At 37.7% G+C, this 14,949-nt stretch overlaps 1 protein-coding gene across 1 annotated transcript in view; it reads left to right on the forward strand.

The window, feature by feature from the left end:
* Nucleotides 1-14,949, forward strand: part of PDZD8 (PDZ domain containing 8) — a 78,568-nt gene that overhangs the window by 16,394 nt on the left and 47,225 nt on the right. The window contains exon 2 of the mRNA XM_036106524.2: nt 7,963-8,088. Within this exon, the coding sequence (XP_035962417.1) occupies nt 7,963-8,088 (126 nt within the window). The remainder of the gene's footprint in view (nt 1-7,962; nt 8,089-14,949) is intronic.

Genomic DNA, 14,949 nt, shown 5'->3' on the forward strand with positions numbered 1-14,949 from the left:
ATAGTTCAGTAAACCCCCATAATCCATAGCAGACAGTCATTAATTTATGGCCACTTTTGACCATCTCTGTCTCCCCACACTCCCCTCCCCTGATTATTTTGAAACAAATCTCTAGGTGTTGGGATTGTATGATTCTAACTTTTGTGTTGTTTTCATGACACCCTCCCTCCTTGACAAGTCTCGTCCAACTTCTGCCTGAGTATTTCTAGAGATAGAAGGTATGCAATGCAGTGAAATAGCGGTGACTTTTTTTTTTTTTTTTTACTTGCTCTAATTGTTAGTGAATTTTCCCTTTTATTGAGCTGAAAACTTGAGCAGATTTATTACTTTGGCAAAGACACACAAACCCATGCTGAAGTCAAGATTAGATTTAGACCTCAGACTATTTTTATATTGGGTTTGTAGTAAACCCTCTTTCTCTAAAGATCACAGTGTTTGCAAACAGTTTTACTGCTACCATGTGATGGAGATGTCACCAGCTGGCATTCAGGGTGCTTATAGAGCATTCTTGAAGAAACATCTTAGAGAAAAAACATTTTAGACATTAAAAAAGATTCAGATCCACATACGAGAAGAAGGCTTGGCTTCTCTTGTAGGTGTAAAATTTAAATACTGTATATTTTTAAAATGTTACCAAAGTAATGTACATTTTTAAATTAAACATGGTATTTCTTTTAAACTTTTGCAGAAATACAACTCACCCCTTAAATGTGCACTAATTATAAAATTCAGTGCATTTTACACAGTGAAGAGAAGAGCATTCAGAACAAGCAAATAGAATATTACCAGCAGTCAGGAAGTCCCTGCCACCCAGTCACTACCCTCCCTGCTCTGCCTAAGAGTAGCTACTATCTTGACTTCTACCGCCATTGCTTTTGGGGTGGTTTTTATTGTCTTATCTGTTTTTGAACTTTATATAAATTGAGCCATACTGTATGCGCTCATTGTTTTTCTAGATTCTTTATGTAGCTCAGCAGTACATTTGTGAAATTAATTCATGTCATTGTGGTATGGATGTGTAGTTCATGGTATTTGCTGTGGAGTATTCCACTGTGTGATTGTACCTCAGTTTATCCCTTCTATTGTTTTTTTTTTTTTTTTAAAGATTTTATTTATTTATTTGAGAGAGAGAGAATGAGAGAGAGCGAGTACATGAGAGGGGGGAGGGTCAGAGGGAGAAGCAGACTCCCCGCCGAGCGGGGAGCCCGATGCGGGACTCGATCCAGGGACTCCAGGATCATGACCTGAGCCGAAGGCAGTCGCTTAACCAACTGAGCCACCCAGGCGCCCTATCCCTTCTATTGTTGATGAACCATTGGATAGCGCTGTTATGATTATTCTTATACATTTGTGGACATTTCTATTGGCTATATCTAGGAGTAGGTTTGCTGGGTCACAGGTTATGTATCTCTTCAGGTTTAGTAAATATTACCACAGAGTTTTCAAAGTAGTTCTAATAGTCTACACTAGCAGTTTCACATCTTCTCCAGCACTTGGTATTGTCTTTTCATTTTAGTTAATGTACATAATTTAAAAATCAAATAAAAAATCAAATAATAACAGAACGACTTAAAATGAAAGTCAGCAGTCACTTCCCTAAACCCTCTACTTTGCTCACCTAAGTCATACTCTTCAGAAGCAACCATTTGTAACTATTTCTGTTTTTAACAGCTTTTAAGAGGCACTGATTAAGAATACAGATTTGGGAGCCTGACTGCTTAGGTTCTTTTTGGCTACACTGCTTACTAGCTGTATAACCTTGAGCAAGCTGTTTAACTTCTGTGTCTCTGTTTCCTCATCTACAAAATGGGAATTATGGTACTCATCTCATAGAATTGTTGTTAAGAATTAATAAATGTAATGCTTTTTTTTTTTTTTTTAAATGTAATGCTTTTTATACAGTAAGTACTCAGTAAAGTTAGCTTTGCTAATTAATTGTGGTGTTACCTCTATATTGCTCAACAATGTTATATTGCGGTTCTTGATTTAACAATTTCAGACATTGTCTGTTGATTAACTTCTTTCTGAGGTAGGTAAGGATTTAGTTAGGTGATACCCTCTCTCACCTTCCCTCTGCCTTCTCCTAATATAGTTTTTGTTTTGTTTTGTTTTAAGATTTTATTTATTTATTTGACAGAGCACAAGTAGGCGGAGCAGCAGGGAGAGGGAGAAACAGGCTCCTCTTTGAGCGGGGAGCCCGATGCGGGGCTCGATCCCAGGACTCTGGGGTCATGACCTGAGCCGAAGGCAGACACTTAACCAACTGAGCCACCCAGGCGCCCCTCCTAATCTAGTTATATCATTGTTTTCAATTCATAAATTGAACTATATGCTTATTTATATATAATTGATAACATTTATATTCTGTTCAGAGTTGTCTTCCTTGACTGGTCTTTGTGTTTACATTGTTACTATGTCTGTATAATTTTTCTTTATTGCAGAGCTACCTAACGTGCAGTTTTATGTTTCCTTCTCTATATTCCAATTTCAAAATCTTTGTGCCATTCAAAGCAGTATGTCCCTATAATCAAGTTTGAATTCTTTATTTTTTACCTAATTGCCTTAACCAAATTTTCAAGATTTAAATGAAAAATTAACCTCTCCCTTCTCATTCCTTCTGTCTATCTTGTCCATTCCCCTTATTTCCAAGAGATTTTCTTGGAGCCTTCTTCCCCTGTTCCACAACAGACTTCTCTCTTGGCTTGTCACATACCTGTCTTCTGGGTGTACGATATCATTGCTTTCTGGACTTGGATCCACTGTTTTCTGGATCACTTTCTTCTTTCTTGCTTTATGCCCTCATTTTGCTGGCATTTATTTTCGTGTAACTTTTTAATAAAGGATGCAGTCTCCAGTCTCTTTGTTTTCTTCTGAACTAGTTTCCTTATCTGTGTAAAATGAAGAAATGATTTGCAACTGTGCTTCACCATGTTATTTTATGGATCAAGAACAATAATATATGTGAAACCATGAGTGTCCTTGCTGGGTACCTTCAGGCCAGGTTTAGTGCATTATTCCTGCAGAAAACTGGGTAGCAGTCAGATCAGGCTCTGGAGTCACATTTGAGTTTTGTTGTGGACTGAATTGTGTCCCCCAGAATTCATATGTTGAAGCCCTAACCCCCAGCTTAATGGTGTTTGAGGTAGGGCCTTTCATGAGGTAATTAAGGTTAAGTGAGGTCATAAGGATGGAGCTTTAATCCAGTAGGACCAGTATCCTTATAAGAAGAGGAAGAAACATCAGGAATGTATGTGCAGAGAGAAAAAGCCATGAGAGGACACAGCAAGAACGTGCCTGTCTGCAAGCCAAGGAGAGAGGCCTCACGGGACGCCAGACCTCCTGGTATCTTAATCTTGGACTTTCAGACTCTAGAACTATGAGAAAATAAATTTCTGTTTTTTAAGCCACACAGTTTGTGGTACTCTGTTTCAGCAGCCCTAGCAGACTAATATAAGTTCCAGTTTTGGCTTCAGTGTGTAGTATTTGTGAGACCTCTAAGACCTAGTTAGACCTGCAAATGCCCAGTTTTGGGGTGGTTGTAAGGATTAAGTGAGCAAATAAGTGACTTTTAGTCAGTACCTGGTATGGTAACTGTTTAATCTTTTTCATAAGCCTTAAAAGGGGCTATAAGTTATTTTAACGGAGCTGTCATTTATGGTTTTGTTTCTTATTTAATCAGATAATTCTAACCAAGCATTTACATATCAAAGCAACAATAAGAAATTCTTTCTGGGTAAACTGGGTTGGGATTTTTCTTAACAGTTTTATTCAGGTATAATTCATATTCCATAAAATTCACCTATTTAAAGCTTACAATTCAGTGATTTTTAGTATATTCACAGGTATGTATAACCATCACCACAGTCCCTCTTAGAACAGTTTTATCACCTCAAAAAAGAAAACCCCCTACCCTTCAGCTATCCTCCTCCTAACCACCCCAACCCTAAGTACTAATGTACTTTCTGTCTCTGTAGATTTCTCTATTCTGGATTTTCATATGAATGGAATCCTGTAATTTGTGGCTTTAGGGCTTACTGGCTGCCTCTGTTATTTCTTTCACTATTTTTTCTACTCCCTCTCTCTCCTCCTCTCCCCTCCCCATCCCTCCCTCTGGCGCTCCCCTTATGTGTGTGTTGGTGTACTTAATGATCTCCCACATTTCTCTAAGGCTTACTTCATTTTTCTTTATTCTTTTTTCTCTTTGTTCTTTGGCTTGCATAACGTCTGTTGCTCTGTCTTCAGATTCACTACTTCTTTCCTTCTGCCAGTTCATATTTATGGTTGAGAGCCCTTTTGGTGAATTTATTTCAGTTGTTAGTTTTCAACTCTGGAATTCCCACTTGGTTGTTTTTTTTTTTAAATATACATTGATATTCTCTATTTGATGTGACATTGGCATAATACCTCCCTTTACCTCTTTAATCATGCTATTAAAATTTTTCGTGGACATATTTATAATGGCTGTTTTGAATTCTTTTTCTGTTAAATCCAATACCTGGTCATTCTCACTGGCAGTTTGTGTTGCCTGCTTTCTGCTTTATGGGTCAGAAAGAAATCTGCTTTCCTGGTTCTTTGCATGCTTCACAATTTTTGTTGGATATTAAATATTTTAGATAATATTGTAGCAACTTTGAGCCCTGGTCCCCCCTCCCAGGGTTCATTATTTATTTGTTTTTTAGTGATTGCCTGGGTTATTTTAGTGAAGTCTACCCTCTACCCCCATTGTGCCTGTTGTTTTCACCAGTACTCTGGGGCATATATTGTTCTACCATCTAACCCAGTCAAATTGTGGCTTCTTTGAAGGAATAATTTCTGAGGTCTTTGTTTGATACTTGTTCTGACCCCAGGAGAGATCGCCCAGCTGTCTTATTTCCTGTGAACTAGGCAACCTTTATTGTAGGCTGTATCTTCATTAAATCCATGAATCTCCTTCCACTTAGGTTTGAGCTTCTTAGTTCCTTTGGGAAGAGATCAGGAGCTTTTTTTATGGCATGCCTTACCCTTTCCAGCCCCCTTAGCAAAAATTTTGAGTCAGAGTTCTGGAGCTGGGGGTGGGAACAATGGCAAGCTTCTCTATGAGTGACACCCCCACTCTAGAAGCTCGGTAAGAGTGGGGGAGGGGGTGGCAGCAGCCTGAGGTACTTTAGGCTTGCCTCTCTTGGCATAGAACCATTGCAGCATGAGCCAGAGCAAAGATGATCAGGGCACTGTGCCCGGCATGAAATCTCCATTCCACAAACGGGGGCAGGGTCAAGGAAGGGAGCTCCCATCTCTTGACTACACCTGCCTGGAATTTAGGCTCTGTACTAGGAGGCAGAAGGCTGGATGGGAAACACTGCTGTCCTGCTCTTCTCAGGAAGTCTCCCTTTGACTGTGACCTGGAGGTGAGACCGCTTGTGTTCTTGGCTGCAGCAGTCTAGAGTGGAATCTCTTCCTTACTGAGCTTGTTGGAGGGAGCGGTCTTGGTTTAGGCACCACAGACTCACACCTTTCTTAACAAATTTTTGTAGATTTTCTTGAATAGAAGTTCCTTCATTTGCTGTTTACCCTTAGGGACATTTCAGAGGCTTTACGTGTTTTCTTTCTGTTTTTGTTTTTATTTTAATAATTTCCACCAGTTCTATTGCAGAGGGGGTCAGTGGAGCTCTTCATGCTGTCATGTCAGAAGTTGATCTTTCTGGGTTGGTTTTTTAAGGCTTCTGCAGGAGGACGTACAAGTAGCTTATTCAGGGAACTTGAATGAGAAGACAGTGACATTTTTAAGTTGATAGGTTAACAGAAGAAAAGGTTCATGAATTCTGAGGAAGGATAATGTGGTAGGATGGGAAGGTAAAAGGAAGGGGTAGCCTGCTTTATTGTTTAGATTTCTTTATGGGTTTTGGGATACTTAAAGCCTTGGACTTAAAAGTTTTGAAAACCAGGTGTCCTTAGGGAATGTGAATGTGTGGATTTTATTTATTAGCTCGGTGAACAAATAGCTTTATCCCACTGTTTAGTGTGTTATTTTTAAATGGAATTCAGTTTTGTGATTTTAGTGTACTTTTGTGGCATAAACACTTCTAGGAAACGCTGCTAGCAGCATTAATAAACCAAGTTAGACTTTATTCCATAGAACATTGAAGTCACACACCTGTGGGAAATGTTTTTATTGAATTTTAAGTTTATATATGACAAGAAAAGATTCATAGAGCAGCTGTGATTTAGCTGGATTGTTACATTCAAAGTTGGTTGTGTATAGTATAGTGATCTTTGTAATGTTTTATGGAGTGACAGTGATGTGTTCTACAGGAGCCATAAGACTTGTGTGTTAAAAGCACTCAACTACAATAATGTATTAACATAATAGATTTAGTTCCTAATTTTTTTCCCTCTAAAAATTTGGTGCCAGTTTGAATCACATGACTTCAAATGCAAATTAAGGAATTGAGGACTTTCTGCCTTCCCCCTAATTCAGAAGCAGGAAAAAAGCACTGAACATGGTTTATATACCTACTTATCTTTCCCTAAAAAGTTTGTCCTTTTATCCTGTTCGTTGGGAAACTGTAAAACAGTATTTCTCGCCCTCTATCAATATCTTCCGGTATAAACTGTAGTGGGCTATTAATATATTCTAAATGTTTATTTCATTTTTAGTGTTGGATTTTTATAAATCAGCTCAACACATACTTGAGTCCTGATTATTTGCATGAAGGGTACAAACAGTGTGAGACCAGGTCACGTTTGAGATTTCAAGGCATAAATGCACGGCAATTTAAGTGACTGCAAAATAAAGAAGAGTGAAAGCAGTGCATGTGCTCTGCTGTGATCTGGGACCTAAAGCCGATTACGAAAAGCGTTTAGGATTTGGCTAGGCTTTGAGAAGTAGGGAAAACATCCAGTTATTTCAGAAGGCCTGAAAATGGGGATGTGCATAGTATCTTCAGAGTACATGAGGTGACTACACTTTCAGTACAGGAAGGTTTCTAATAAGGAAAAATGCCAGTGGAAAGATTAATTGTGGTGGACCTTGGATGTGAAACCAAGAACTTTTGACCGTCTCTTTTTGTGTGTGGTTAGTGAGAAGCCATTGAAGCCATCATGTCTGGTGACAATGTGTAAGGTGAATTGAAAACTATAGGCCCCCGAGCCCAATTTTCTCTTCATTTTCCTTGTCCTTTGCTTTAATGAAGGAGTATGGATTGTGTTTCAAATTAAAGTTTTTAAAGCCTATAGTTCATAACTCAGCACAAGCTTCTCCATGAAAACCAGAGTATTAAAGAATAAGCACATATAGGCCTGAGTTATTCATAGGTAACTGAAGTGTTTGGGCTTTGATGGAGTCAGACTAGCTTGAATTCTGGTTTTGCCACCCACCATGTAACACTGAACAAATCCTTTAACTTATAAGGCTGACTATTCTCATCTGGAAAGGGAAGCTGGTTCTATCACCCTCTCAGGATTGTGAGCATTACATAAGAGAAAGCTTGGAAAGCTCTTAACACACTGCCTGGCAAATAGTAGACAATTCTGATGAATACCTTTGCCACCATTAATTGTTGTTATTATTAATCATTCTCATGTACTAATTACTATGAATTATATTGTTTCCAGAACAGTGCATTCTGAATTTTGATCTTGTACTGTAGAAACACTCTTCCCATCTGGTCCAGAAAGAATCACTGTCCTGACCCACCCAAGTTTCAGGACCTAATGGTGGTCTTTAGATTTTCTTTTTCTTTTTTCTAAGTACCTTGCCTTGTCAATGAGGGCATGCCAAAAAAAAAAAGCAGGAGGTCTGGGTGCCAGAGAGAAGACACCATCTGCTGCCAGTTGTAGGGGAGAATGATAAGCTTTGGATTTTTAGGGCTCATGCAGTGTTAGGTTTTTGTTTTACATCGCTTTCCTACAGGTAGGTTTTGTTATTACTCTTTAAACTGTGGTGTTTATTGTCCAAAAATTTAGACTTATCTTTACTTTTCTCAGGTTTAAGCCGTTTTTTCCATTCCAAACTTCGCAAGGATTTGAAGAAGATGAAGAAGAGCATATCCGTATACAACAATGGGCACTTACTGAAGGCCGCCTTAAAGTTACATTGTTAGAATGTAGCAGGTATGTTCTTTGTTTCATCATTGCTACATTATGGGAAAGAAAGTGCAGTGAAAATATACTTAAGCATGTTTGTGTTTGTTCCCCCTTTGTGTTAATTTATTATGTATGATCAGTAAATCTTTAATCATGAATTTCATAAAACTAGTCCTTTCCAGCTTGCAAAAAATATAAACCATATTTTAAGAAAGCATTCTAATGGAGAGGATCATTTGTCCTTCAGTAATTCCCAGACTTTTTAAATGCTTGATGCTCTGTTGGCATATTTCTAATTTACTAACTATTGGAGAGCTGTTTATAGTATAACATTTTTGAGACTTGTTATGTGATAATTGGAAATACCAATCAGAAATGCTTAGAAAGCCCTGTGATTCTTAAAATTTTAGAGCTGAAAGGGATCTCAGAAATAATCTTGCCCAGCCTCCTTATTTTACTTTGCCTGCCCTATAGTCTAAACTGTGTTCATATCTTGCTTGAACTACTTACTACACTAACCTCCTTACTTTCCTCCTAATACTGGTTACCGATATAACCACCAGAATGGCCTTTTTAAAATGGAAATCTTCTTGTCACTTTCCTACTTAAAATTCTTTAATGGCTTCCCCGTTACTAGAATATAGACCCAAATCCTTGCTATGGTCTACATGCCCCTCTTGCCTCTCTGGCTTCTTTCTCCTCTCAGCCCCTCACTCAGAGTGCCTCAGCCACATAGGCTTTCCTAAAGGAAGATGTTGGTAAACTTTCTCTCTCAAGGGCTAGATAGTAAATATTTTAGGCTTTACGATTCACATGGTCTCTGTTGCTCGGCCGTATAGTATGAAAGCAGTCATAGTACATGGTATGGCTGTGTACCCATAAAACTCTACATATGAATTTCATAATTTTCGTGTGTCATGAAATATTCTTTTAATTTTTTTCAATCATTTAAAAATGTGAAAACCTATGGTAGTTTATAGGCTACACAAAAACAAGCAGGGGGCTGGATTTGGCCCATGGACCATAGTTCACTATTCCCTGCCTTAGATGTTTTATCATACTAAGCTTCTTATGTTGACTCCCCACTGTATTCCAGGCTGAAGGCCCTATCCCATTTTCTGCTTCTTGAAACCAGACTTCCTAGATCGACTTCAACACCTGCCTCTTTAATGTGTCTCCTGATCATTTCAAGTACAAGTATACTGCCCTTATGCTACATTTCTATGACACTTGTTTATACCACTTATTTGGTACTTATCACTTCTATTTTTATTTCCCGCCCATAATAAAAACAAGTGCCTGAGTACACAGTTATATTTTGTACCTAATATATTTGTGTCCTTGCTAATAGGTTAATTTTAAGTATACTAAGAATGTGCTAAACATTTTTTTTGTTTTGTTGGAATGTGTTGGAATGTTTCAGTATTTTATGTCATCATGTCAGAAAGACTGTTTGAAAAGGAATTCTCTTATCAAAGACTAAATATGCTGTAGATTTTGTAAAAGGGACTGTAGTGTACAGTTAAATGACACAATAAAAACACAGCTCTACACAAGTCTGAATTTGAATTGGCTAAGCTAATACGGTATGTAAGCATGAGTATTAAATATCTAATTATAATTTGGGTTTGTCACATTAACATTAGGAAGGACATTTTTCACGTGATTTGTGTCTAAGGAAATTTTGACCAGATGTTTTTTTTTCTTTCAGTGAATTTTCTTGTAGATTCACATTTCTTGTAGATTCACAATCATACCATTGGATTATCTTTTCCAAAATAGTCATAGCAACTTTTAAATATTAGAAGGGCAATTTTGGACAGAATTTCTTAACTCTCCGAATCTACCTACTCATCTACCCTTCCCCAAACCTGCAAAGATAGCCTTGAAGGAGATTTATTATTCACTTATTCAACATACATTTGTTTACTATGATGTAGATGATGTGTAATAAAGAGATAATGTGCTAGGAATTTTTATTTATTTATTTTTTAAAGATTTTATTTATTCATTTGAGAGAGAGACAGACAGAGACAGAGCACAAGCAGGGGGAGAGGTAGAGGCAGAGGGAGAGGGAGAAGCACACTCCTCGCTGAGCTGGGAGCCCGACATGGGGCTCGATCCCAGGACCTGGAGATCATGACCTGAGCTGAGGGCAGGCACTTAACCATCTGAGCCACCCAGGTGCCCCCCCTTTTTTTTTAGATTTTATTTATTCATTTAAGAGTGTGCCAGGAATTTTTAAAAACTAGTTCTTTTGCCTTAATGTTGCTGGTGGGGTTATAGATTGATTATATCTTGGGAGGAAGCACACTATCTAAAGCGTTTTCCGGTCACTATCTTTATAAACCCCACCATGTAAAGTTACCTAGTATTGTGGTGCTGTGTTATTTTCACACAGTTTAAGGATTACTTAAAATTGTTTATGAAGGAAAGAATAAATTACTGTTTTCTACTCATCCCTGCCTTTTTGTCTTCAAATTGAATTCTAACATTCATTCTCATTAAAATCTTACTTACATTGTTTTCTTCTAAACTTTTTTCTTAGTATAAAAAGTAGAATTCTCAGGTCAGATAGATTCCAAGTTTGTAGGATTTAAACTAAAGAGGACATATTATTGTAATCTAAGCATTTATATTTTAATAATTTTTTCTGCTCCTGAATGTAAACTCATTTTGTGTGATATAAACTCTAAAGCAGAAAGAAAGTGACACTGTAAAGAAAGTGGAAGAAAAAATAAGTGCCCTTTTTTTGGAGGGAGGACAAAAAAAAAAATGCTTATCATTTCAATTTTGGAAACTTAAAGGTTTAAGACCCTTGAGATATTTTTTACCATGACTCCTTCATTTAGTGATATGAAAAGGTTTGAGGCAAATAGAATAAAATTATTGAATGATCAAATTTTTAAGAGAACATAAACATTTTTTTTAAAGATTTATTTATTTATTTTAGAGAGAGGGAGAGCATGTGCTTGGGGGGAGGGACAGGGGGAGAGAATCTTCAAGTGGACTCCCAGCGAGCACAGAGCTTGATCCCACGACCCATGAGATCATGACCTGACACTCAACCCACTGAGCCACCCAGGAGCCGCAAGAACATAAACATTTAAAATTAAAACATTTCTGTGGACCATTTGTATGTGGATAAAGTTGTTTCGAATTAGCATGCTGTCATGAGTTAAAGTTTCCTGGGTTTTTAGCTTTTAGACATGCATATTCACATTTCTCTTGCTTGAAAGAGACGTACATGTTCAAGTTGATATAATGTCATATGTATCATTTACTATTGTTAATAGTTTTAGGTTAACATTCTTATGAATGCTTATTTCGTAGGCTTGTAGAACTTGACCTTGAATCTGGTAAAAATAATAGAACTTCAGTAATTTTTTTCCCAAGTCCATAAAATAGAACATCAAACTCATTATCCCCAGGCAACCATAGTTCTCTATGAGGATTTCTTTTTCTTTCTTAAACTTTTTAATTTGAAGTAATGGCTGTGTTGTGAGGACGTTTTTTAAACTTTATTTTGATGTAGTTTCAGACTTACAGAGGGAAATGCATTTTTAAATGCATTTTGCCGATGAGGAAACAAATCAGAAGTATCCATAGAAAACAAACTTTACTGAAAATATTGGAGTTGTGGAAATAATACTGGCATTTGAGGTAGAAAGTGCTGTGTTCATATCTTAGCCATGTGCTCTTACTGCTGTATGTCCTTGTACAAGTTGCACATCTCTAGGATGGGCGAGGGTGCTTGCTGCCTTGCTGGTAATTGTGATCAGAGGTGGGTACATAACCCGCAGTGCCTGCTGCATAGCAGGCCTTCGACAGATGTAGCTTTTATTTTTTTTTTAAGATTTTTATTTATTTATTAATTTGAGAAAGATTGCGCAAGTGACGGGGGGGGAGCAGGGATAGGAACAGAGGGAGAGGGACAGGCAGACTCCATGCTGAGCAAGGAGCCCAGTGCAGGGCTCTATCCCACAACCCTAAGGTCATGACCTGAGCTGAAATCAAGAGTCAGATGCTCAACAGACTGAGCCACCCAGGCGCCCCAGTAGTCTCTATTATTATGCCTTAATATAATCATAGTATTTATCAAGAAGAAAACAAATCTTTAAACAAAAGTATATTTTTCTTTGTGTATTTGGTTGTGAAAACTGGAATTTTTTTAAGATTTTATTTATTTGAGAGAGAGCACGAGTTGGCAGAGGGAGAGGGAGAAGCAGACTCCCCACTGAGCAGGGAGCCCCATGCAGGGCTCTATCCCAGGACCCTGAGATCAAGACCCGAGCCAAAGGCAGACACTTAACTGACTGAGCCACCCAGGTGCTCCCTGGACTTTGAATTTTATTACTTTAAAAGGGTCTCACGGTGTAAAGGGAAGTTATTTTCTAATTATCTGAAATATAGTTTTGAATTTCCCGATTAAAATCTTGGGGGCAGAAACACAACTTCACTTGTAAAAATTGGTTCTAACACTTTGTATTTGTCAAATTTTTTAAAAAACAGTCATTCTGAATTTTTTTTGCATTGACTATAGCTGATTTTTTTTAACCATAGATGAACTCAATTGCTGTATTCATAGCACTGCTATTAGAAGACTAAATTAAACATTCGTGTTGCAATCATATTAAGATTATTTTTAGATTTACAATTTATCTCATAAATTATATTCCATCTTAAAGGATTTGAGGTATTTTGCAGAGAAAATATATGCCCATGTGCAGTTAAATAGAAGATAAATTATATAAAAAATAACCATATAGAGAAGAAAAGATCAATTTTCTGGCAGCAAAGGAAACTTGATGGATTACTTAGCTCTTATTTTCTGGTGTACCGTACATGTTCTTCAGGGGAAAAGAAATTCTGGCACCAAATTCTAGATGGGATTTGTCATATACATCTTTATGTTAAAAGACATTGATATAATATATTTTCTTTTCTTTGGCTTATTTTATCAACCAGTTACATTTTAAACAAACTAAGATTGTAGTTGGTGAATGCAAAGCCTATGAGATTTTGTGTGTGAGAGTTCTGTACTCTAAAGCAGTATATTTAGGATAGCCTGTCCTAATTATAGATAGGAAATTCTGATTAAGGTCAGTTCTTCACTGAGTCACACTGTTCTAAAGTCTATATTTTGTCAGTAGCTTCTAAAGTGTTTTGTTTTACTGGGTTCCAAAAATACATCATTTAAAATTTTTTCAAATGTTAACACAAAGACAGAAAACCACAGCAGTTGACATTCTACTCCATTACCAGGAGTCTTCCCTTATTCCCTAATTATCTATTATCAGCATGGATGCATGGATTCCTGTTTTTTTCTTTGACTCTCCTTAATTATTTTGGTGCCTAAGTTGTCCCGAATTGGGCCTCTGGGAGCCTCTTCAAACTGGCTCCGTTATGCTGCATCTGACGTAAACTTGTCTTTTATTGCTTCTTTTTATTTATTTATTTTTTTTTTTTTTAAGATTTTATTTATTTGCGAGAGAGACAATGAGAGACAGAGAGCATGAGAGGGAGGAGGGTCAGAGGGAGAAGCAGACTCCCCGCTGAGCAGGGAGCCCGATGCGGGACTCGATCCCGGGACTCCAGGATCATGACCTGAGCCGAAGGCAGTCGCTTAACCAACTGAGCCACCCAGGCGCCCTCTTTTTATTTTTTTTTAAAGGTCTTTATCACTCTGTGGTATAACAGCTGTTCTAGGTTCATTTTGTATCTTCTCTGTCTCAGTCATAGAATCCGCTATTTTTCCAAAGAGCCTTGGTTCCTTTTAGTAGAAAATAATACTAAAAATCAAGATCTGCGTGTTGGGTATAGTCATTGCTACTCGTATATAATCAGAGGCCCCATTAGTGGACAGTTAACAAATACATACATGTATAGACACTTACAGGTATATAATACATACAACACATATATAATTTAGAAATCGTGAATTGACCCAATATATCCAATTCCAGTTCATTCTCATAGGGTTGTTCTGTGCCTTGGTTTTTGCTCCTTTCATATTTTTGTCCCTTGAACCCTGGCTCCCAGTAACATCAGCAGTTTACTCATTTGCTTTATCCCGTAATACATCTCAGATAGTTTCAGACTTGCTTTGTCTGTATAAGTAGAGAAAACATACTTACGAAAAGAAATTCAGGATTTATAAGTTAATCAGAGAAAGACATGTATCATATGACCTCACTGATATGAGGAATTCTTAATCTCAGGAAACAAACTTGAGGGTTGCTGGAGTGGGGGGGGGGCGGTGGGAGGGATGGGGTGGCTGTGTGATAGACACTGGGGAGGGTATGTGCTATGGTGAGCGCTGTGAATTGTACAAGACTGTTGAATCACAGATCTGTACCTCTGAAACAAATAATGCAATATATGTTAAGGAAAAAAAAAAGAAGATAGCAGGAGGGGAAGAATGAAGGGGCGGGAAATCGGAGGGGGAGACGAACCATGAGAGACGATGGACTCTGAAAAACAAACGGAGGGTTCTAGAGGGGAGGGGGGTGGGGGGATGGGTTAGCCTGATGATGGGTATTAAAGAGGGCATGTTCTGCATGGAGCACGGGGTGTTATGCACAAACAATGAATCATGGAACACTACATCAAAAACTAATGAAGTAATGTATGGTGATTAACATAACAATAAAAAAAAAAAGAAATTCAGGATTTATTTGCAGTTCTCCCCCACTCTACCCAAGATTAAGGGCATATGGTCAAGTACTATTTTCATGAATTAGATTAATTTTCCCCCTTCAGCGTGTTATGTTATGCATTTGAAATATAGCTGGGTTTATTCTTTTCTGTTTGCTTTCAGTTTCAGTTTCCCTCCCTCCCACCCCTGCCTTTCCATCCTTATTGATTCTTATTTTAATATGTGGGGCA

Source organism: Halichoerus grypus, chromosome 7 (assembly GCF_964656455.1).
Source record: "Halichoerus grypus chromosome 7, mHalGry1.hap1.1, whole genome shotgun sequence".
In the NCBI taxonomy this organism is placed as follows: Eukaryota; Metazoa; Chordata; class Mammalia; order Carnivora; family Phocidae; genus Halichoerus; species Halichoerus grypus.